The sequence below is a fragment of the Phoca vitulina genome, unplaced genomic scaffold (genome assembly GCF_004348235.1).
Source record: "Phoca vitulina isolate PV1807 unplaced genomic scaffold, GSC_HSeal_1.0 scaffold2, whole genome shotgun sequence".
In the NCBI taxonomy this organism is placed as follows: Eukaryota; Metazoa; Chordata; class Mammalia; order Carnivora; family Phocidae; genus Phoca; species Phoca vitulina.
In genome coordinates this window covers 50190563-50216267 of record NW_022589705.1, presented here as the reverse complement: position 1 = coordinate 50216267, position 25705 = coordinate 50190563, and the positions used below count along the sequence as shown (strand labels likewise).

The following is a 25705-nucleotide window of genomic DNA, read 5'->3' as shown; positions in this document are numbered from 1 at the left end:
TTAAACACTTTATTAACTGTGGGGCAGGGGACTGCAACACCCATGATTAAATACAAATTTTCCAGCTACTGAAGTCTGCATTTTTCAATAAGGAACCCAAATAATTATTTTTATCTTTTTTAAAAAGATTTTATTTATTTATTTGAGAGAGAGGGAGAGAGAAGGAGAGAGAGGGAGAGCATGAGCAGGGGGAAGGGTGGGGGTAGAGGGAAAGCAGACTCTCCGCTGAGCAGGGAGCCCCATGCAGGGCTCGATCCCAGGACCCCAGGCTCATGACCTGAGCCAAAGGCAGACGCTTAACCAACTGAGCCACCCAGGTGCCCCCGATTATGTTTATCTTAACATTCCAATATATGGGTAATTCCAAATGATAATGCTTTCTCATACTTTATAGTAATTTCATAAACATGAGCTTTCTTTTTCTTTTTAACATGAGCTTTCTTTAAATGCCAGATTTTGAAAAAATCATGGCAGATATTTAAATGTGAAAAAGAACCGAATTTTGAATATAGCTGGTAGTTTGGAGAGAGAGTAAGGAGACCTAGGTCCAGCTCTGGTTCTGCAATCAAGGAGAATTGTGACAAGTACATTCCTTTATTTTTCAGACTTTCATCAATCAAAAGAGAAGTCTGGACTGGATTGCTTTTTAGACTTCTTCTGCCTTAAATATTTTATAATTCTAAACTAGTATCCCTTACCATTCCATATGGGTGACTATAAACATATTCATAAAATACTTTAGATGCAATTCCATTTGATAATGCTATAGTCAAAATTGATTTGAAAGGAAAACATGTTTTCCATTTGATGTCAGAATCTTAATTCAAACTGTCTCAAATGGTAACTTGTCTAAATACTGTGGGAGTATATCTTTCCTTTCTTCTCTGTAACAATTGTCATCTTCCAGGGTCATGTTGATTATACCATGGCCAATTGGCTTTGAAGTAATGTCAGCATCTGTTGTTAGTCCTTAATATATTCTCATCCAAGGGATTTACAGGGAGGCTAAATGAAAATCTGTATATACTCTTACTCATTATTAATAGTTGAACTTTTGGCTCAAGCCCCCGTTTGAGCCTCATTGAGTTATAAAAGTTTTGAATTTGGTACCCAGAGTATATTTTGTTTTGGAAATATGATCTAATGGTAGAAGCATTGATCCAAAAGTCTTAGGCTATAGACCTAATGTTTCTACAAACTCCTTGTAAAATTCAGATTCTGTATAACCTCTGGGTACCTTAATTTCTCTGTTTATTAAAATGACTAATTTATATCTACCCCTATTGCCTCATAGGGATGTTGTTGAAATATATATAATGACTTGTTTCTGTCATGGGCAATATACTTACAAAGATGAATTCCAATAATTTAAGGTCACATTTTAATTTATCAGAATTAAAAGTACACATATCTTTTATACCCCAAAGGTGTGACAGTGCTTGTGATTAATGACTGACTGAAAGCTTAAGTAGTAGTTCAGCAATAATGGTAATTTCTTAAAATTCAGTTTAAGAAGAAATCTCCAAAGAAAAGATGAATATAAAAATGGAAAACTTACATAAGTTGAAAAGTAACCAAAACCAAAGTAAAAGAAACAGAGAAAATACATACATCAAAGCTTACAAAGGGTAGTCAACATCTAAAACAGTCAAGAGAATTTATTAAAATATGTAACAAAAATATCAAGTCTGTGATAGACCTATGAAAATAGAGGATGAATAGGCAGTTCACACAAAAGGAGACAAAAATAATAAACACATGGGGAAAAGTCCAACCTTGCTAGTAATCAGAGAAGTTCAAATTAATGCAGAAATTGTTAAAAAACCATTTTAATTATTATATCATTTTATTGCATAAATATAAATTGACACAAAAATTGATACAACACCATATACAAAAATATGTGGAATACTATAATGAATATTTTATGTACCCACACCTTGTTTCCCACCATCACCCAGTTTTGTTTTTTTTTTTTTTAGATTTATTTATTTATTTATTTATTTTATTTATTTATTTTTTTTTTTAATATTTTATTTATTTATTTGAGACAGAGAGAATGAGAGAGACAGAGCACATGAGAGGGGGGAGGGTCAGAGGGAGAAGCAGGCTCCCTGCCGAGCAGGGAGCCCGATGCGGGACTCGATCCAGGGACTCCAGGATCATGACCTGAGCCGAAGGCAGTCGCTTAACCAACTGAGCCACCCAGGCGCCCTATTTATTTATTTTTTATTTGAGAGAGAGAGAGCATGAGCTGGGGGAGGGGTAGAAGGAGATGGAAAGGGAGAGAGAATCTCCAGCAGACTCCCCACTGAGCACGCAGCCCTATGCCATGCTCCATCCCAGGACCCTGAGATCATGACCTGAGCCCAAACCAAGAGTTGAATGCTTAACCGAATGAGACACCCATGCGCCCCCCACCACCCAATTTTTTGAATGATAACACTACTGACCAAGTTATGGTAGTGGCAAAATTACTACATTATACATTGTTGGTGGTATTGTAAAATTGGATCACTGTTTTACAAAGCAATATGGTAACACATGTCATTAGCCTTAAAAGTGTGGATACTTTTGGCCTGGGAGTTCTTTTGAAGGATATTATTCATGAAAGGAAAAGCATTTAGATAAAGTAGTCTTCATTTTATTATTATTTATACTGATGAGAAATTAGAAATGATTTAGATATTCAACATTTTAGAAATAAGTAAGTAATGGTATACCAACTCAATGGATAATTATAGATCCAGTTAAATTGAAAAAACTAAATATTGCTTAGCAAAATGGGCTTTTTCATTGTGGCAAAATATACATAACATAAAATTTACCACTTTAACCATTTTTAAGTGTATAGTTATGTGCATTAAGTACATTCACATTGTTGGGCAACCATCACCACTATCCATCTTTAGAACTTTTTCATCATCCCCAACTGAATCTCTTTACCCATTAAACAGTAACTCCCCACTTCCTCCACTTTTTACTCTTGGCAAATACTGCTCTACTTTCTGTCTCTGAATTTAACTAATCTAGGTACCTCATATAAGTGGAATCATAAAATGTTTGTCCTTTGTCTAGCTTACTTCACTTAGCATAATGTCTTCACGGTTTATCCATGTGCAGCATATGTTAGAATTTTATTCCCTTTTAAGGCTGAAAATATTCCATTGTATGTATATTCCACATTTTGTTTATCCATTCATTCATCAGTAGACATTTGGATTCTTTTCACCATTTGGCTATTGTGAATAATGCTGCTATGAAGATGGGTGTACAAATATCTGTTTGATATATATCCAAAAATGGAATTGCTGGATCATACAGTAATTCTGTGTTTAATTTGGGGGGGAACTGACAAGCTTTTGTCTATATATTTTTTTCTGGCCTGTGTTTTTGGTGTCCTATCCAAGAAATAGCCAAATCCAATGTCATGAAGCTTTTCTCCTATGTTTTCTTCTTAGAATTTTATAGTTTAGTACTTACATTTAGGTCTTTGATCCATTTTGTGTTAATTTTTATATATGGTGTAAGGAGTTCAAATCAATTATTTTGCACTTGGATATCCAGGTTTCCCAGCTTCATTTGTTGACCAGATTGTCCTTTCTCCCATTGAATGGTCTTAGCATCCTTTTTTTCTTTTTTTTTAAGATTTTATTTATTTATTTTCGAGACAGAGCATGCATGAGGGCAAGTGAGGGGGAGGTAAGGGGAAGGGAGAGGGACAAGCAGACTCTGAGCAAAGTGTGGAGCCTGACACCGGGCTAGATCTCAGGATCCCAAGACCATGACCTGAGCCAAAACCACGAGTCGGGGGCTTAACCGAATGAGCTACCCAGGTGGTCTTAGCATCCTTGTTGAAAACTACTTGATCACGTATGTGAGAGTTTATTTCTGGACCATCTATCTATGCCATTGGTCTATATATTTGTCCTTATGCCACTATCACACTGTTTTGATTACTGTAGCTTTGAAGTGAGTTTTTATTTATTTTTATTTTTTATTTTTATTTTTTTTAAATCAGGACATGTAAGTCCTCCAACTTTGTTCTTATTTTTCAGTAGCAAAATATTTTGGATATAACATTAAATAGAAAAGATACAACATAAAATAATGTTAATTAGAATATAAAAAATAGGTTTCTATCTAAGGCCAGTCTTAGGAAGGATTACATAGAAATCAAACTAGGATGGTAGAATTATGGAGATTTTTTTCCCCCTATTTCTAAATTTCTAATTTTAAATTTATTTTGGTTCTATGAAAATAACATAAAATATGAAAATAATTACCATTTATACAATGGAAAAATGATGTATAAATACATGCTAGGATTATTTAGCCTTTAAAAAAAAGTGGGTGAGAAATCATTCTCAGTGTAAATTATGTTTGTTCTCGCCTTTTTAGTGCCATAGTAGATAATTCTATAATGGATTACTAGTATTTTTTATATTATTGTATACAGCTAATGCATACCTTTTCAGTAGCTTTCTTAATATGATTAAAGCCTTGAGCTTATTATTTAAATATCATCCAGATAATTTTTCAAAATCCTTTTTTATGGGGCACCTGGGTGGCTCAGTCGTTAAGCGTCTGCCTTCAGCTCAGGTCATGATCCCAGGGTCCTGGGATCGAGCCCCGCATCAGGCTCCCTGCTCAGCCGGGAGCCTGCTTCTCCCTCTCCCACTCCCAGTGCTTGTGTTCCCTCTCTAGCTTTCTCTCTCTCTCAAATAAATAAAATCTTAAAAAAACAAAACCAAAATCTTTTTTTATAAAGTCATTTCAAAACCTTGTAAATATGTTTGGAAGTCATTAGGAATAGAACAGAAATATGTTATACATTATAGGTAGACAAATCTAATGATAAATTGAGCATTTTTGTACACATTTATGGCAATGGCACAATTTCTGATATATTCAGTGGAGAATTTTTTTACTTCCTGCATATAGCGTCATCTTCGAGTTTTATTTAAAACTTAAGAGATCCAGGAGCTATTAGTTTCGACCAGAAGGGATTTGGCTAACCAGAAATAGCAGAACTAATCGTATAGAAGTCTTTCTCAAAACTGATGTTTATGAGCATTTTGTTGCAGCTGTAAAACTTATTCAGTATTCTTTTAGTTACCTGGACTTGAAACGGTTATTTTGGTTGTCATGTACTTTAACTTTTAAATACAAAGTCATCACTTTTCCTTTCAACATCAGTTTTAGTGGCCCTTAGTCATTTTTACTATGTTCCAAGCACTAATCCTGCCCTAATTATTGTGGCAGCATTTTTTAAAAAGATTTATTTGAGAGAGAGAGAGCGAGAGAGCACATGAGTGGTGGGAGGGGCAGAGGGAATGAATCCTCAAGCAGACTTCGCTGAGCGGAGCCTGACTCAGGGTGGGAGGTGGGGAGGGTCCTTGATCCTGGGACCCATGAGATCATGACCTGAGCCAAAACCAAGAGTTGGACACTCAACCGACCGAGCCACCCAGGTGCCCCTGTAGCAGCATTTTTATTTATTTATTTATTTATTATTTATTTTATTACTCTGTTTCAGTACTTCTCCCACTCTCATGAACTTCATTTTTCTTACTTCTTTTTAAATTCTTTCTTACTTCATTATCTAAATTCTGCTAATCCTTCAAGATACGGTTCATAGATTGCCCTCTCAGTTTATATCGATGCAACCCCCCCCCCTCAGTCAGACACTGTTGAATACCTACAATGTGCCAGGCATTATTTTAGGAACTAGAGTTATTATTTTGCACATGTGATTATTTTCTTGTTCTAACCATGTACTATAATTGAATTGTGTTAGGCCGGTTTTTTGTTTGTTTGTTTGTTTGTTTGTTTGTTTTACCTCTTAATGATGTCGCAAATTCCTGGAGGTCAGTGCTCTATTTGACATTTCTTTTATATCCTCCTCAGGTTTCTCTTTATTACTCTGCATGCTGGAAACATTTAATAAGTGTTTGAAAAAAAATTTTTTCCTTCATTTCAGGAGTGGCAATGTGTACAATCAAAAGGTTGCTTTTTCTTAGAAGAAGATGGTGAAATCATTAGTCATCAATATAGGATGCAAATAGCTCAGAGATCCATGGTTTATCTAACAATTAAACCATTAAACCTGAGTCAAGTTGAAGGCAAGTTTTAAGTTTTTCATGTATTTTTAAAATTTCAATTTATGCCCTCTTTGAAAATACTTATGTAAATATTTGGTAGCCTTAGTAAAGAAAATAATCTACCTAAGAAACATGGTTACATATACTTCAAGAAAGAAAGCATTAGTTTATACTTGGACTGTGTTATCATATTTTACAAAGTATTTAAGTCGCTTTTCGTTATGTTTAAAACATTATTTTAATTCATTTAAAAACAAGAACAAAGTGTACCCTGGTTTCTTCATGACATAGAATTCTAACTTTTTATTTACTAATTAAGTTTTAACTCTTCCATTTGTCAATTTTTTAAATTAATATGTTTAAGAGAAGTTCTATAGGAACATAATTTGGGGCAATATGAACTGCAGACAACCTTTATTAATAATCTTTGCATTCATGGTAATATTGGTTTTTTGTATATAAATGTTAGATACAAATTAATCTCCTAGTGTCAAAAATGGCTATTATATATATATATATTTTAAAGATTTTATTTATTTATTTGACAGAGAGAGATAGAGCAGGAACACAAGCAGGGGGAGTGGGAGAGGGAGAAGCAGGCTTCCCGCGGAGCAGGGAGCCTGATGCGGGGCTTGATGCCAGGACCTTGGGATCATGACCTGAGCCGAAGGCAGATGCTTAATGACTGAGCCACCCAGGTGCCCATGACTATTATATTTTTAATTAGTGAAAATGTCTATAAGGGTGCTTTCACTAGATATCCTTTTAATGTTGATTGTTCTAAGTATCAATTTTTATTTTTCTTTTATTATGTTTATATAAGAAAATGTTTATTTTATTACTAGAGGATTCTTCCCCACCCCATTCTTTTTGCTTCCTAAAGTAGAGATTCTAAAAGTTTTCACTGTGTATCTTATGGGATACTTAAAACATTTGGTGGTTGATACTTTTAAGTGACAATTACAATAATCATTTTTTTCAGATAAAGGTATCAAGATAGGCCTGCATATTCAATGCAGATATTAATTCTCCATAGTCTTATGAAGAAGATCCTTTATTCACTTACTTATCAATTATTTATTGAGGGCCTTATATATCAAGTATCATTTTAGGTGCTTAGGATACATCAGAGTACAAAAAAGACAAAAATCCTTGTCTTTATGAACTTACATTCTAGTAGGGGAAACTAACAATAAATAATAAAACATAATAAATAGTAAATGATATGGTATGTTAGAAAGTGATAAATCCTATGGGAAAAATAGGAATAGGGCATTGTGAAAGCTGAGGGAATATGAGTTGCCACTGAAATGGAGTGGTTAGTGTATGCTTCATTAAGAAGTTGACATTTGAGCAAAGACTTTGAAAGAGGTGTATCAATTATCAACTGCTATATAACAAATTACCCTAAAAGTCAGTGGTTTAAAACAATGAAACAATTGTTCACTAGTAAGCAGGTTTGCTAGATAGTTATTTTGTTTTGAGCTGGGCTTTGCTTTTCTCTGTAGGACTCACTCATGCATCTGTGATCAGAGGCAGGTTAGCTCATTGCTGGCTTTATTGGTCTTGGCTGGGCTCTCTGTGAGGTCTCAGCTGGGACAGCTTTACTCTGCCCCATATAATCTCTTACCTTCTAGTGAGTTAGCCTGGACTTGTTCTCTTGGTGTAACAGGGATCTCAAAGAAAAAGCAGAAGCACTTAGGGCTTCCTGAGGCTTGGGCTCAGAAGTGGCACATTACTTTTGCTATATTCTGTTGTTCACAGCAAGTAACAAGGCAAGCCCAGATTTATAAGATAGAGAAATAGACCTGATCTCTTGATGGAGGAGCTGCAAGTCACATTGCAATGTGCTGTGAATACAGAGAGGGCAGCCATTTCTGCTGTCTTCCACAGAAGGCCAGGCAGGAATCTTTGTCGATGTAGAGCTGGTGGAAGGGATGGGTGAAGAGTGGTGAAGAGTGGAGGTGGCAGAGCATTCCACAGAGAGGGAATAAATACTCTGTCAGAGGCTCTGAGGTGAGAGTGTCCCTGGTGGTAGAAGAACAGCAAGGTGACTAGAATGGCTAGAATGAGGTAGTAGAATGAAAGAATGAAGTAGGAGATGAGGACAGGGAGGAACCAGGGACAAAATCGGGTAGAGCTGATTTTGTTTTTTGGTTTGTTTTTGCCATAATGAAGACTTGGGCTTCTGAGAGAAATGAAGAACCTTAGGAGGATTTTTCCTGTGGCTGCTCTCACAATTTTCTCTTCATCTTTAATTTACAACTGTTGAATATGTGTCTAGGTGCTTTTGTTTTTCTTGTTGGTGCTGTTATTGTGGAGTGTGTTTGTTTGTATTTATTCTGCTTGGATTTTTGACTTATTGTCTTTCATTATTTTTAGAAAAATTTTCCATCTTTATTTCTTCAAATATCTCTTCTGCTCTCTCTTTTCTTTTTCCATTTATATGGTGCCTGACATCTTGTCTTCTGTGCTGCACCACAGCTAAGCGAGTGCTTGTATCTCCTCTCTTCTTGGAAGGGTGTGTCTTTTCTTGGATTTCAGACTACTTGGTTGCCCTGGGACCTCAGCTCTGATGAGTTCAAGAAAAAATTATGATTTTGTAGTTCCTGTACTGTTTCTTATTGTTAGGGTGGGAGCAACATTATTCCAACTCTCAACTCCATGAGAGGATTTTGAGTAGAGACAGGACATAATCTGACATATTTTAACAAGAGCAGTCAGGTTGCTATATTAGAAATAGATGGAAGGGGACCCAAGAGAATGCAGGGGTCCAGCTGTGATGCTACTGCAGACTTCTAGGAGGGTACTGATGATGCTTTGAACCAGAAATGTAGAAGTGATAAAAAGTAGAGATCCTGGATATATTTTAAAGGTTAAACCACAGGATTTCCTGAAGATTGGCTGTCATATTCGAGAGAAGAAAAAAGTTAAAGATGATTTCAAGATTTTTGGCTTGATTGGAAGCATGGCAACTGGAGGGATGAATTACTATTTACTGAGACAGAGATAGAGAAGAATATAGATGGGCAGTTTTTTTTTTTTTTTAAGGAGTTGGGGAAGGTCAGTTTTAGACCTAGAAATTCAAGTGGAAATGTCAAATAGACAGTTGATTATATGGGTCTAAAGTTGAAAGAAAAGGTTCTAGCTGGAGATATAAATTATGGAGTTGCCAGCACATAGATGGTGTCTCACATCTTTTCCTCCAGTGCCTTTCCACAGGTTAGCTAGTGCTTGAATCTCATCTCTCCCTAAAGGGTTGTTTTTCCTTGGATTTCAGGCTACTTGGTTGCCTTGCAACCTTAGCTTTCTGATAAACTTAAGAAAAGTTATGATCTTTAGAAAGTAGGTATAGACAATATTTCTAGCAAGCTCACTGTATATAGTTACAAATGCTATGATGTTTCTGTATAAAAATGGGTTATGTATTTCTAAAAAAAAAAAAATCCAAAGGGGAAAGAAACCACCAACTGCTTTTTTAGATAGGAAACAGTAAGTAGTAATTGCTTATTTTAAGATGTTTTGGTTTTTTGTTTATAGGAAAACCATCCCCTTGGTTGTCAGTTGATACTGCCTTGTATATTCTTAAGGAAAATGAGAGTCAAGCAAATCTACAACTCATGTGTTTTACTGAACTACGAAATAGAGAAGTATACATATTTATTTTCTGATGTTTAATTTAAAAATATAATATGAACTCAGGTTTGGGGAAAATAATAGTTTTTCTGTATTTGTTTGTTCTTAACTTGTATCTTCCCCTCCAATTAGGGTATATACAGTACTTAAGCACTATGCATATTATATGTGTTTTATTAATTGTGATGGATTTTTTTCTTGTTTGCTGAGATTAAGAGCTGAGGATTGATTAGTAGTCTTGGCTTCATAACTTATAAGTTGTGTGACATTTTACTTCACTTTCTTCTTCTCTAAATGCCCAGATGCCTCACATGTGAACATTTTTTTTTTTATCTGCAATAAAAATGATTGATGCCAGTGGATTTTTTCCCTAAATACTAGCAATTTAAGACTTTGGAAAAGTTGCTTTAGATGTTTGTCTTTCTTATACTACTACTGCAAAAAAGAAAAACTTCAAGATTATTATCCTCAGGCTTGACTCACATTATAGGTTTCAAAAATAAATTGATCTGAAGGAATGCTTTTAAATGATTTTATATGTTGCCCGTGGGGTTGTTTTGATCTTTCCTAATTATATATTTACTCAGAGGCCAAATATGTGAGGCAGATACATAACTGTGGCTATTTATTTTATGAGGACTACAAAATACATCTGCTACACAACAACAGGAATAATACTATTCAAGGGCTTACTGCAGTATCATATTTAATCTTTATATAGGTCCAACGACAGACAAACATTTCCCTGATGGAATGTTATATAAAAGTCTTTATTGTAGGCTTCCTAACAGACAAGAATAGTTATAGGCAAGAAACAAATAAAATGACAGAAGTTAATGTTTTGACGAAACTCTTCTTCAGAACTGACTACAAAGTTAAGTTCAAGATAAAGCATTGTCTAAAACAATAGCTTTTCCCATTTTGTTTTGGATAAAATTACTTTCTTATGATATTGCATGTGTAAAAATGTTAGTACATAGCAAGCCTGTAATAAACTTTGAATGAGTTTCTATTAACCTTTTTACTATATCGGCTTCTGTTTTTCTGTAATATGTCATATTTACAAGGGATTTTTATTTTTAGTTTTAGTTTCACAATCATTTTCTTTAAGAAGAGTTTTCTGCCCATGAAAGACTTTCCATTTGCCATCCACAGTGGCAGTTCAAGGTTATATGTGGAGATAAGGGAAGTTCATGGGGTAACATGTATTAGGAAGCAGCAGGAACTGCTTCTCACTCCTGGATATCAGCCTACATCTGGCCAATTTACAAGATTATGGTTTCCCAAGGAGGGATTTGGCCAATCTTTAGTCTTCAAAATGACCCTGGTTTTATTGGATTGCTTCTTGTACCAAGATAGGATGTGGTTACTTTAGGATGATTATGGTTCCTCTGACTTGTGAGGGCAGAAATAGAGCCGAACCAGAATTCAGTTGATAAGCAACTTTATTTTGTGTATGAGTCCCCAGGATGACCTAAAATACATCTACATTTTGAAAGTTTTTGGACACAACACTGAATAGAATTCCCTAGGGCGATTCTGTGCTGAAGGGCAAATAGCTGTTTGCTTAGCTGTTATACATGATGAGAAAATGCTTAGTTTTAATGTATTTGACAGAGATAACCCCTAGGCTTTATAGGTAGCTGTTTGGTTCCAGAACACACCTAGAAGGTCCATAGAGAGATGCCATTATACTTTCTTTTATGAAACAGGAGAATAAAATGTTTCCTATGCAAATGTCCTGGCACTCATTATAAATATAGTGTGATGGAAAAGAATTTTGTGTAAGGTAGGTTTATCTGGGATTCTACCATCTTGTTTTATAGTCCATATTACATAAATAATAGTAAAATTCCAGTGATTCTGTCTATATAATTGGACGCTTAAAAATATGGCTAGTTCATACAAATAGTGAACTCTTGAAATATATTTAATTTTTACTTTTGGTTATTGAAATCTAATTACAAATCACATATTTATGTTTGAATCAAACTAGGGAATTGTAACTGAAAAATTATTCTAAGATCTCTGCTTCCTGTTGAAGATATTTGCATCACAAACTTTTTTTATTGGGGAAGATTTAGAAGTTATATAACTTCTTACCTATTATAGTATTAGGCATTTGTTTTTAAAAATATATTATGAACTACATCTAATGATCTTGTGCCAGGGCTGCCATTAATAAAGAGATTTTGAAGCCCGTAAAAGATTGATAGAAGCATGATAGACTTGGTGAATATTGATAAATTACTTCTAACGCTTCTCTTTCAGAAGAAAGATCAAAAGTTATTAAGACTCATGGTGGTTGTTGTTTTTTAATTCTTTTGAGAAAAGGTGTTTGGGTGGACCGGTGAACTAGGACCTGGGATTTACTGGTTAATTCCTTCCACAACTGGCTGTAGGCTGAGGAAAGAAATAAAACCAATAACTGAAGAGGCCCAACTTGTGTATAGAGATGGAACAGGGGAATTATTTCTTACAAAGGAATTTAGGTAAGTTTTGTTTATTCAGATTAGAACTATAACATCTAAACAGGTTATAGATGAATAGCCTGTCTTCCATCCTTTCCTTTGGCCAGCCACCACCCCTACCCCCAGATTCTAATTCAATAATTCAGCTCATTCACTGGGCATCTGAAAGTGATTTTCCATTCACAGATCTGGGATTGCCATTCATTTCTGGGTTCCACACATTTGGCAAGTCAACTTTAGTCATACATCTACAGATTTCTACCTGACTAGGCACTGCCTTAGAAATAGATCCTGCTAGTTGCACTGTTAACTTAGATAACTGTCAAATATGAATCCAAATACTTAGGTGGTTCTCTCATACCCTAGATATATACAGTAATGTCTGGTAGAAGAGGAAGAAGAAAGTAGATTGGAGAAAGGAGAAAAGAAGGAGAGAATTACTTTTCATTGAGGTCCTACTATGTGTTGAGATACTATGGTTGTTTTAGAAGCTTGTTTATCTCATAGTAGACTTAGTAAGAAATACATCTGGATACATTAAGTTCACAAAAATTGTTTAATGCCTTGATATTACTTCATTTTAGTCTAGTTGCCTTGAAAACAATTTCCTATTTTTATAATTTTAGGTCAACTTTATCAGATATATTTGAAGTAATTGATTTAGATGGAAATGGTCTTCTAAGCCTTGAAGAATATAATTTTTTTGAATTGAGAACAAGTGGTGAGAAATGTGATGAAGATGCTTGGGCTGTCTGCCGTGGTAAGCACTTGTCTTTTTCCTTTTTTTTTTTTTTTTAAAGATTTTATTTATTTATGTGAGAGAGAGAGAGAGAGAGCAAGTGGGAAGAGGGAGAGGGAGGGACAAGCGAATTCAGTGCTGAGCGCAGAGCCCGATGTGGGGCTTGATCCCACAATCCTGAGATCATGACCTGAGCCGAAATTGAGTCAGCTGCTTAACTGACTGAGCCACCCTGGCACCCTGCACTTTTCTTTTTCTTAGTGGATATATAAAAAAAATATGTAGCATCCTTTCATCCTTAAGCAGTAGAATATCAAACTTCTCCATAGAATATTATGGCAATTAGGACAGTTAAAAAAGTAATAGCATTGTGGGACGTCTGGGTGGCTCAGTCGGTTAAGTGTCTACCTTTGGCTTAGGTCATGATCCCAGGGTCCTGGGATGGAGCCCCACATTGGGCTCCCTGCTTAGAGAGGATCCTGCTTCTCCCTCTCCCTCTGTCCTTCCTTCCCGCTCGTACTCGTGCTCACGCGCTCCCTCTCTCTCAAATAAATAAAATCTTTTTTTTTAGAAAGTAATAACATTGTTTATAGACCATAAAAACATAAATATTTGTTTTCTTTAAATTGATAGTTGGTATAGTATTTAAGTTAAAAGAAAATATCAATTACTTAAATGTAACTTCATTTTTAGCCTATGCTCTTTAGAGCTTAGAATGGAAAAAAATTTTGTCCCAGCTCTTGATACTAATGGGACTGAAGTGGTCAAGAGCCCCGAACTGTGCCCAGGAGAAGGCAGCAAAGAACTAATAGGCTAGAGTTTTACTAAAAATTAAGCAGTTTCCATGAAGTTCTTTTTTTTTTTTTTTAAGATTTTATTTATTTATTTGAGAGAGAAAGATGAGATAGCAAGGGAGAGAGCACGAGCAGGGCAGAGAGGGAGAAGCAGTCTCCCCACTGAACAGGGAGCCCAATATGGGGCTCAGTCCTAGGACCCTGGAATCATGACCTGAGCCAAAGGCAGACGCTTACCCCACTGAGCCACCCAGGCACCCCTCCAGGAAGTTCTTTATATATGTTAAGAATTCTTCAGTTTTTTGTGTTTGAGTTGAATTAAGAAAGTACATCCATGGAGGTATGGAAACCAAAAATACCAAGATGGGCAAAGAAAAATACTGAGGATGAGATCAATTCTGTTATCTCTTAGGAGAAGTCTGGGAAGAGGGGAGGACTTATGTATTTAAGCCAAGGACTGAAAGATCAAAGGAGAAAACCAAAAAGCCATAGGCAACTATAGATCACAGAATAAGAAGGCCAGAATGCAGTCAGGAGACACATTAACTCACATATCGGTGTCACTGGGGTAGTAATGTGTCCTACTCCTTTGGTTCTTAAAATGGTCTAAGCTTGGCAAAGTCAACAAGCCAGGTGGGAGTCTAATAAATCTGTCTATCTAAACAGCAAATAAAGTAGAAATATTATTAATACAAAGGTTTTCAAAAATCTCTCTCTCTTTTTTTTAAAGATTTTATTTATGTATTTGACAGAGACACAGCAAAAGAGGGAACACAAGCAGGGCAAGTGGGAGAGTAAGAAGCAGGCCCCCCACTGAGTAGGGAGCCCAGCGCGGGGCTCGATCCCAGGACCCTCAGTCGTTAAGCCGACGCTTAACAACTGTGGCACCTGGGCGCCCCGCAAAAATGTATCTCTTTTTAACTGAAAGTTTATATAGTATAATCAGGAACAAGAAATGCATATTGATTTATAATATTAAACTTCGAATAACAAGATTGATAATATACAGAATATTTTTAGGACAATGTAATCATCTTACAACTTTAATGATATAATCTTCTGATTATTGTTGGCACTAGAGCACATTCAATAAGAGTGAATCATAATTAGAATTTTCTTATGGTAAAGTTTTTGATGAATAAAATTTTAGTTTCATAATTAAATTGGGGGAGCCTAGCTGGCTCATTTAGTTAAGCATCTGACTCTTGATCTCAGCTCAGGTCTTGGTCTTAGAGTCGTGAGTTCAGGCCCCATGTGGAGCCTGCTTAAAAAAAATAATAGTAATTTAATTTAACTGGTAGAATTGATAGTTAACATTTTTTTGATATTTTACCATATACCAGTTGGAAGTACTTCTTTTTTTTTTTTTTAGAGAAATGGGGGGAGGGGCAGAGGGAGAAAGAGAGAGAGAGAATCTTAAGCAGGCTCCACACCCAGCACAGAGCTCAATGTGGGGCTCAATCTCACGACCGTGAGATCATGACCTAAGCCGAAATCAAGAGTCAGATGCTTAACCGACTGAGCCACCTGGTGTCCCCAGTTGGAAGTACTTCTATACATCAACTCTCTGAGGTATGTCCTATTATTTTTCATTTTACAAATAAGGAAACGGGGCGCCTGGATTGCTCAGTCAGTTAAACATCTGCCTTCGGCTCAGGTCATGATCCCAGGATCCTGGGATCGAGCCCCACGTCGGGCTCTCTGCTCAGCAGCGAGCCTGCTTCTCCCTCTCCCTTTGCCTGTCACTCCCACTGCTTGTGCTCTCTCTCTGTCAAATAAATAAATAAAATCTTTGAAAAAACAAAACAAAACCAAAAAGACAGATAAGGAAACAGAATCAAAGAGGGTAAGTCACCTGATCAAATACAAGAAAATTTCACAGCTGAGTTTCACACCCAGGCAGTTAAATTCCAGAACCTTAAATACCCTGCTACAAAAAAATCCCCAGGTCTGGTTGACTTAAAAAATGATTTGGAGGGAATGGCTCCTTCACCAACATTAATAATACTGCAAAGAATTGGGTTTTATAAGTTCCAAAGATTTTACTTTTCTAGTATTTTCTAATATTAATTTTATCCATCCTCCTTGATAATGAGAAAATGTATTATTTATCTGTAAGATAATTTAATAAACTTTTTAGAACTTAGTTACCTTAATTTTTATTATTTTTTTAATAGACTTTATTTTTGGAGCAGTTGGTTTATAGTAAAGATTGACTAGATCTCCCATATATTCCTTTTCCACCCTCTATGAATTTCCCCTATTTTTTTTTTTTTTTAAGATTTATTTATTTGACAGAGAGAGACACAGAGAGAGGGGGAACACAAGCAGGGGGAGTGGGAGAGGGAGAAGCAGGCTTCCCGCGGAGCAGGGAGCCCGATGTGGGGCTCGATCCCAGGACCCTGGGATCATGACCTGAGCCGAAGGCAGACGCTTAACCGACTGAGCCACCCAGGCGCCCCGAATTTCCCCTATTTTTAACATCTTGTGTTACTTTATACATTTGTTAAAATTGATGAACCAATGCTGATGTATTTTTATTAACTAAAATCCATAGCTTATATTAGGGTTATATTGTGCTGTACAGTTCTCTGGATTTTGACAAATATATAATGACATGTACCTGCCATTTACAGTATCATACAGAATAATTTCATTGCCTTAAAAATCCCTTGTGTTCTACCTACTCATGTATCTATTCATCCCTTCAAACCCCTGGCAACCACTGAACTTTTTACTGTCTCTATAGTCTTGCCTCTTCCAGAGTACCTTGTTGTTGGAATATCATGCAATATGTAGCCTTTTCAAACTGGCTTCTTTCACTTAGCGGTATGTATTTAGATTTCTTTTTTTGGCTTGATAGCTCATTTCTTTTTAGCACTAAGTAATAATTCCATTATATGAAGGTACTATAGTTTGTTTATTCATTCACCTATTAAAAGACATGTTGGTTATTTCGAATTTTTGGTAATTATGAACGTAGCTGCTATAAATACTCATGTGCCTCGGTGCCTGGGTGGCTCAATCAGCTGGTTAAGTGTCTGCCTTCGGCTCAGGTCATGATCCCAGGGTCCTAGGACTGAGCCCTGCATTGGACTCCCTGCTCCGCAGGGAGCCTACTTCTTCCTCTGTCGTTCTGTCCCTACTTGTGCTCTCTCTCTCTGTGTCAAATAAATAAATAAAATCTTTAATAACAGAAATACTCATATGCATATTTTTGTGCATATATAGTTTTCAGCTTGTTTCAATTCATTTCTATTCAGTTATTGCTGGTACAGTAAACCTATGTTTAACTTTGAAAGAACTGCCAAATTGTCTTGCAAAGCGGCTGTACCATTTTGTATTCCCACCAGGAAGGAATGAGTGTCTGCATTTGGTGGTGTTAGTTTTTTGGATTCTAGCCTAGAATATAGGTGTGTATCTTGTTGTTTTAATTTGCAGTTCCTTAATGACATATGATCTTCTCATATGCTTATTTACCATCTGTATATCTTGTTTGGTGAGGTGTCTTTCAGATCTTTTGCCCATTTTTAGATTGAGGTGTTTATTTTCTTACTATTGAGTTTTAAGAGCTCTTTGTATATATTGGATACAAATCTTATCAGCTGTGTTTTGCAAGTGTTTTCTCTCAGTATGTGGTTTGTCTTTCCATTCTCTCTCTTTTTTTTTTTTAAAGATTTTATTTATTTATTTGACAGAGAGAGACACAGCGAGAGAGGGAACACAAGCAGGGGGAGTGGGAGAGGGAGAAGCAGGCTTCCCGCCGAGCAGGGAGCCCGATGTGGGGCTCGATCCCAGGACCCTGGGATCATGACCTGAGCCGAAGGCAGACACTTAACAACTGAGCCACCCAGGCGCTCCTGTCTTTTCATTCTCTTAATAGTGTTTTTCACAGAGCAATTTTTAATTTTAATGAAATCCCGCTTAACCATTTTTTCCTTTCATGTGTCATGCTTTTGGTTTGTGTGCTTTTGGTGTTATATCTAAAAACACATAGGCAAACACAAAGTCACCCAGATTTTCTCCTGTTATCTTCCAGAAGTTTTTATAGATTTTGTGTTCTGGGTCTGTGACCCATTTTAGTTAATTTTTGTGAAAGATGTAAGGTCCTTGTCTATATTTATTTTTTTGCCTGTGGATGTCCAGTTGTTCTAACACCATTTATTGATAGAACTACCCTTTCTCCTTTGAATTGACTTTGCTCCTTTGTCAAATATCAGTTCAGTATATTTGTATGGGTCTATTTCTGGTTTCTCTGTTCTATTCCACTGATCTATGTGTCTAATCTTTTGCCACTACCACACTGTCTTGAGTACCATAGCTTTAAAGAAAGTCTTGAGGTTGGGTATTAATGAATTTATAAAAAAGTAATGGAGGATTGAGAATTTTAAGTTTTAAAAGTAGATTACTTATTGATAGTCTCTATAGTACAGTATCTAGATACATTTTCCTTGAAAGTAATAATTTCTTTGTATTGATATCAATTATTATTTTTTTCATCTTGCTTTATTATATTGTAGCTCCAGCCCCCAGTTTAATGGCTACCATTTCTATGATCTAATTTAATCTATATTTACTTTTTTTCCTTGCAAAAGTTCTTTGTCACTTTCCAAACTCTACAAACATTTTACTATTAATCTATTAATACTATTAATCTTTATACTACTATTAAACTATTAATCAGTCAGTTTTAAATTGTTATGTCTCTGCTGCTTTTTTCACAATAATGCATACAAAAGAGATATCTCAAATAAAGAGTACCTATTTCCCTTGGGTATATTACAGTTGGAAGCTGGAAAATAAAATCTTTCTTCTTGTAGGGCAGTTAACAGAATATAATCCATGATGAGTAACTGTTTATTATCTATATAATAGACAAATTCAGGAATTATACATGTGTAGATACTTCTAGGTGAATGTAGTTTTGCTTACAAATAATGTTCAAATGGATATACTTAGATTTATTTGTCTGGGACACTCATAGAATTGAAAGTATTTCCTGGGTGCCTGAGTGGCTCAGTAGGTTAAGCTTCTGCCTTTGGCTCAGGTCATGATCCCAGGGTGCTGGGATCGAGTCCTGTGTCAGGCTCCCTGCTCAGCAGGGAATCTACTTCTCCCTCTCCCCTGCTCGTGCTCCCTCTCTCTTTTGCTCTCGCTCTCTCTCAAATAAATAATAATAATAATAAAAGAGTTTCCCATTATCTAACAGTTTTTTAAGGACCAGGGGCAATTTGGTTAAAATTAGAATAATTAGGCATCTAGCAGTCTCCTTAAACCTGGCACCATCCACATCTCCCTTTTTGAAACACCATTAATTTGGGGGGTATTATGTCAAATTCATCCAGGTTCTCCTGGGTTTAGGTGGCAAACATATATGAAGCTTTAATTTTTATTTATTTATTTTTTAAGATTTTATTTATTTATTTGACAGAGAGAGAGAAAGAGAACACAAGCAGGGGGAAGGACAGAGGGAGAGGGAGAAACAGGCTTCCCGCTGAGCAGGGAGCCCGATGCGGGGCTCAATCCCAGGACCCTGAGATCATGACCTGAGCTGAAGGCAGATGCTTAACGACTGAGCCACCCAGGCGCCCCTGAAGCTTTAATTTTTAAAAATATGTATCAGTATATACTCTAGATAAGCAAACAGGTTGGGACTTACCCAGAAAAATGACAGTTTCCTCTAATTTTGGAATATATTTGCATTATTTATAACTTCTGATTTTTTTGAAAACCAAATAATATACTGTGATGGTGCTTTGTGCTGAGTTGTGGGAAATTGAAACAGTATCTCACTAGCATGTTTTGAGCCATTTTCATATTGTTCATGGATTCATAAGGAAGGCATCCTTTAAAATAAATATTTATGAGTAATAATATATAATAGGCCTTTTATTAGATGTATGACTTTTAAAATTATGTAAGGGGGCACGTGGGTGACTCAGTCGCTTGAGTATCCGACTCTTGATTTTGGCTTAGGTCATGATTTCAGGGTCGTAGGATGGAGCCCTGCGTTGGGGTCTGCACTTGGCGGGGTGTCTGCTTCTCTCTCTTCATCTCCCTCTGCCCCTCCCCCCATTTGCTCTCTCTTTCTCTGAAATAAAGAAATCAATCTTAAAAAAAATTATGTAACAAAGGAACTTTTGGTTGTTTTAACAGACAATTTTGATACCAAGAAGAATGAACTAACAAGACAGGGCTTTATGGATCTGAATCTAATGGAAGCCAATGATCGAGAAGGAGATCCTCGTGACCTTTGGGTAACTCTGCACTCAATGGGCTATAATAAAGCTCTGGAATTGACAGAGGTAAAGCAATCTGAAAGTTTTGCAATGGGTTTAATGTCCATAATATTTTACTCCATGAACATTTTCCTGACACATGACTTTTGAATTGGGCACTCAGATCCTTGAACTTCAATATATGAATGAATTGTGAGTGCAGCAGTGTTTCTGCTAGTTTATGCAAGTTCCTGTTCTTACCTGAAATTTAGTTACTCCCAACATTTAAATAATTCAGGAACAAAGGAATTTGAGCATATGATATGCAGAAAAACATTTGGTAATTAAAAAGTTATATTTCTTAATTGGTGATGGCTATTTTAGTTGCTAAGGTCTCATGTCTATAGAGAATTCTTTGTCCTAACAGAATAAAGCCTAAGAATAAGGGGATTGTGTCTGTATGAGAAGTGGAATTCTGATTCTTGGGTTAATATTTGTAAAACACTTGGGATGGTGCTTGGCTTATATATAGCATTGCGTATGTGTTAGCTATCATTATTAAGAGTTTCAGTAAACCAGAGAAATAATAAAAATGAGGACTTCTTAAATTCTATATTTTGTGTCAGGTGTGAAATAAAGAACTTATGAGTTTCAGGCCATGTATCAGATAACAGTACATTTGTCGTTCATATTCTTTAAAATAGTATCTGTCCTTTCTGTAAATAAATCAACTTAGGAGGGTAACACTAGCATCAACAAATTTTAAATTTTGGGTGTATGGAGACTTTGGTTTAAGTTCTAGCTTTGACATCATTCAAAATCCCTCATAAACCTCTTTTCTGAAAAGTTCTCTATAATTTTTTTTGCCATTTTTAAAAATAGGAGGTGAATAGTTACAATAAATTTTTATATCCTACTTTAACCTAACGTTCAGTGAATCCCACATTCTGCCTATGGTGCAAAATCAGCATCTAATCTATGAATAATATTGTATCTACTATACATGCCTTTTAATATGAGAAATTAGTTAAGAGCAATTTAAGATATTTTATAGCATTTACTGATAGCATTGACCTTTGAAACCATAGGCAAGAAGGATTTCTGAAATAAAAAAAATTTTTTTTAAGATTTATTTATTTATTTGAGAGAGGGAGAGAAAGCACACACAGGGAGGGGCAGAGGGAGAGGGAGAGAGAACTTCAGCAGACTCCTTCATGAGCCTAGAGCCCGACACAGGGATTGATCCCACAACCCATGAGATAACCACCTGAGCTGAAACCAAGAGTTGGATGCTTAACCGACTGAGCCACCCAGGCACCCCTGTTTTGTTTTTTAAAGGTTTTATTTTGGGGGTGCCTGGGTGGCTCAGTCGGTTAAGCATCTGCCTTAAACTCAGGTCATGATCTCAGGGTGCTAGGATCAAGCCCCACATCCGGCTCCCTGCTCAGTGGGGAGTCTGTTTCTTCCTCTCCCTCTGCCCCTTGCCCCACTTGTATGACTCTCTCAAATAAATAAAATCTTTTAAAAATTTTAAAAATTAAAATAAAATAAACAAAGGTTTTATTTTTAAGTGATCTCTATACCCAACATGCAGTTCAAACTTATAACCCCAAGATCTAGAGTCACATGCTCTACCAAACCAGCCAGGTGCCCCGGTTATGACTTTTCAACAGTGAAATATATTGACCCATCCTGAAAATAAATGTACTGTATTTAGTAGTACATATTCATAAATCATAGAGAAAGAATCAACTGTATAAAATCAATTTGGAAATGCTTAGAGAGTCTTCTGGAGCATAGTCTCAGTTTATGTACTACAATTTTTCCAGGTTAATTTACTTACAGATAAAGCATGGACTAACCACATTTTTCATTATCTTAGGAAAGTTTTTCCTCAGCAATTAATGTTTTAGCCAATTTATCCCTATTGGAATGAGTTATTTCATGGAGGATTTTATCTAGTATCCAGGTGGCCATTCTGGTTTTGCCAGATCTTACCCTTATGGTTTTTAGAACATGATCATACACAGTATTTCAGAATTTGGCAGGCCCGGTTTTGCATATCTATGATGGAATCCTTAAACTTCTCCATGGATTTGTTTTATTTTGTTGTTGTTTTATGTAAGGACTTTAGTTAGAACAGTCTGTTTAGTATAATGATCTGGTAAAAGTATTTCTATAATATTTCTAAAGTGTTTCTATAATACTTTTAAAGTACTTGTATAGTATCTATAATATAGTGTATTAGCTTCAATGGAACTTCTTTTACTTTGAGTCTCTTCCTTTATGGCCATTACTTTAGGTATCAAATAATGTATTTGTTGTTCTTTTTTTTTTTTTAAAGTAAGCTTTACACCCAATGTGGGACTTGAACTCATGACCCTGAGATCAAGAGTTGCATGCTCTACTGACTGAGCCAGTCAGACGCCCCTTGTTCATTTTTATTTTATTTTTGTTTTTTTCCCCCTTCTTCATTTTTAAAGGGTACTTGATCAGAGGGGGAAAAAATCCCCCTTTTTTCTATAGCATTTTTAAAAAGTCAGTTATTCTAAAAGCATACTAGCTATTAGTTTATATATTTTACTCTCCTATGTCTGAGAGAGAGCCACAATTTAGTCATTTGAATGTATTTCATGGTAAGGAAACAGATTTTCCAAGAGACGAGGCAACTTATTGTATGTCAAGCCTGGTATTGTTTTTTGTTTCTTTCTTTCTCTAATGTAAGACTCATCCACAAACAACATTAAGTCAAGATTTGGTACTGGGGCATCCAAAAATTCTGTTCTTGGCATGGATACTTTTGATTTACAGAATAACAGTGAAAACATTGTCCTCATTCAGTAAGGGTTATAGAGTTGTTGGATTGAGAATGTTACACCAGCAAACAGTAATACAAGAAGGAGAAAATAACAATTCATAATCAGCTAGTTGGTGTAAAAATGTTGGGTAATTTCCATTAGTGATAGGGATGTATATATGTGGTAACATTTGATTTAAAGGATTCATGTAGGGGGAGGTAGGTGGGAGGGATTGGTGAAAATAGGTGATGGGGATTAAGGAGGGCACTTGTGATGAGCACTGGGTAATGTATGGAATTGTTGACTCACTGTATTGTACACCTGAAACTGATAAAACACTGTATGTTAACATACTGGAATTAAAATAAAATAAAATAAATACACAGACAAAGGATTTATATATTTATATATTCTTATAACTATCAAATAATCTTTTCTTTTTTTTAGAATTCTACATTGTAAAATATTTTCACACATATAACCTATTAGATATTTCCAACAACCCTTGGCAGAATATATACTATTTATTCCTACTTTTTCAATGAAGAAACTAAACTTCATAAAAGTGAAGTGACTTCCCCAGGTCACGTAGCTAGCAAATGGCAAAATCCAGTTACAAACCTAGATCTTCTGTTTTCTAGTCCAATGATGTTTCACTCTACTGTCTCTCTTATAAAAATGACTTTATTATTGCCAAAGGTTGGAATCTTTAAAAACTTCTTTAAAAATAAAAATTTCTGCTGTTGTTCTACTAACTTCAGACTTTTATCTTTTGTCCCCCAACTAAAAAGATGACCATCAATATGTATAAATTCACTATTTATTTAATAGATATTTATTGGATGCCTGCCATGTGGTAAGTCTGTAATAAAGAGGCACTGAGGATCAGTGGTGAATAGAATAGTCAGAATTCCTTCCCTTATGGAATTTACATTCCACGAAGGAGAATGGTTAATTAAATGGAAAATAAATAAAATCATTTAAAAAACATTTTGAAAGAAACAAGCCAGAGACCAAACTAGAAAAGAATAGTGCAGGGGGAATGACATATCAGATAAAGGGCTAGTATCCAAAATCTATAAAGAACTTATCAAACTCAACACCCAAAGAACAAATAATCCAATCAAGAAATGGGCAGAAGACATGAACAGACATTTTTCCGAAGAAGACATCCAAATGGCCAACAGACACATGAAAAAGTGCTCAACATCGCTCGGCATCCAGGAAATCCAAATCAAAACCTCAATGAGATACCACCTCACACCAGTCAGAATGGCTAAAATTAACAAGTCAGGAAATGACAGATGTTGGCAAGGATGCGGAGAAAGGGGCACCCTCCTACACTGTCGGTGGGAATGCAAGCTGGTGCAACCACTCTGGAAAACAGTATGGAGGTTCCTCAAAAAGTTGAAAATAGAGCTACCATACAACCCAGCAATTGCACTACTGGGTATTTACCCCAAAAACACAAATGTAGTGATCCGAAGGAGCACCTGCACCCCGATGTTTATAGCAGCAATGTCCACAATAGCCAAACTATGGAAAGAGGCAAGATGTCCATCAACAGATGAATGGATAAAGAAGATGTCGTATATATATATATATACAGTGGTATATTATGCAGCCATCAAAAAACCCCCGAAATCTTGCCATTTGCAACGATGTGGATGGAACTAGGGGGCATTATGCTAAGCGAAATAAGTCAATCAGAGAAAGACATGTTTCATATGATCTCCCTGATATGAGGAATTCTTAATCTCAGGAAACAAACCGAGGGTTGCTGGAGTGGTGGGGGGCTGATAGGAGGATTACTGATTTGCTTGAGATTATAGTTTTCTTTCCTTTTCTGTGAACATTGTCAGTTAATATGCTAACAAAAAATCATAATTTTATGCTTTTTTATTATCGAATTCATAGTACTAAAATCTTTCTAAAGGTATATGAGGACAAGCTAGAAGGAGAGTATATCTTCTTAAATCATATGATAAACATATTAATAACAAATAATTTATTTTTAATTCTATCAGAAAGCTAAAACAAGGTTCACTTTTTCTTTCTTGTCAGGCATGCCCATTTATCATTGATATCTATGCAGACAAATGCAAGCCAAGAATTAAAGCTGTCCATATGGAGGCATGCAGTGGGCAACTTGAGAAGGCCATTTGTAAATCTGTCCTTAACAAAGGCGATGCCAGGGTAATGGATGGCTATGAAAATATAATTGTACATACGTATAAGCGTGACACCTGGATAACATCAGTTATTGAAAACAAGGTATTATTTATGAGGTGGTTCTCCTCATAACTGCATTGTTTACTAATATGTTCCATCTTCTTTCTTACTCTATTCTTGCACAGTAATTAATATCACATTATATTAATATTTATAATGGGCAATTCTTTCTTAGGTTTCTAATTCAAACTGAGCATGATAATTTTTATGCATTTTTTAAAAGTTTGAGATAATTGTATTACGAAAATTAAATATTTGGGGATCTCTGAAGATAGAGCATAATCTGGGTACAAAGTATCTTATTTAGTTTGTTATTAAAAATCTTCACACATACATAACTATTTCAAATAACAGACATTGGGTTTTAAAGAAATATAAATGAAGTAAAGAAAAAATTTAGCCCAACTTTTTCCACACCTTGAAATATTAGAAATTCTGTAGACTGTCATCATTTTATCTAATATATTCCACTGCCCAGGACCTATTTTTATCAAGCCACTTATTGCTAACTTTAGCTACCATCCCTGCTACTACTGATATTGCAGGCCAAGAGAATACATACATAAATGCTTAGAGATACCCAGCTTTCTAGAAACATAAATTTTCAAAAAAATCTTACTCAGGATGGCTGGATTTTTAGGACTGTTGGCTTATTTCTTTTAGTTCCTGGGTGAGACTTACATTATTTTTATGCTTACCATGAATTTCTTAAA

At 35.6% G+C, this 25705-nt stretch overlaps 1 protein-coding gene across 3 annotated transcripts in view; it reads left to right on the top strand.

The window, feature by feature from the left end:
- The window catches only part of EFCAB7 (EF-hand calcium binding domain 7), a 43611-nt gene that overhangs the window by 15028 nt on the left and 2878 nt on the right, over window positions 1-25705 (top strand). For all 3 annotated transcript variants that reach the window (XM_032427335.1, XM_032427327.1, XM_032427345.1), the window contains exons 7-12: window positions 5984-6125; window positions 9645-9754; window positions 12075-12232; window positions 12838-12971; window positions 19901-20049; window positions 24825-25034. In XM_032427335.1, the coding sequence (XP_032283226.1) occupies window positions 5984-6125; window positions 9645-9754; window positions 12075-12232; window positions 12838-12971; window positions 19901-20049; window positions 24825-25034 (903 nt within the window). The remainder of the gene's footprint in view (window positions 1-5983; window positions 6126-9644; window positions 9755-12074; window positions 12233-12837; window positions 12972-19900; window positions 20050-24824; window positions 25035-25705) is intronic.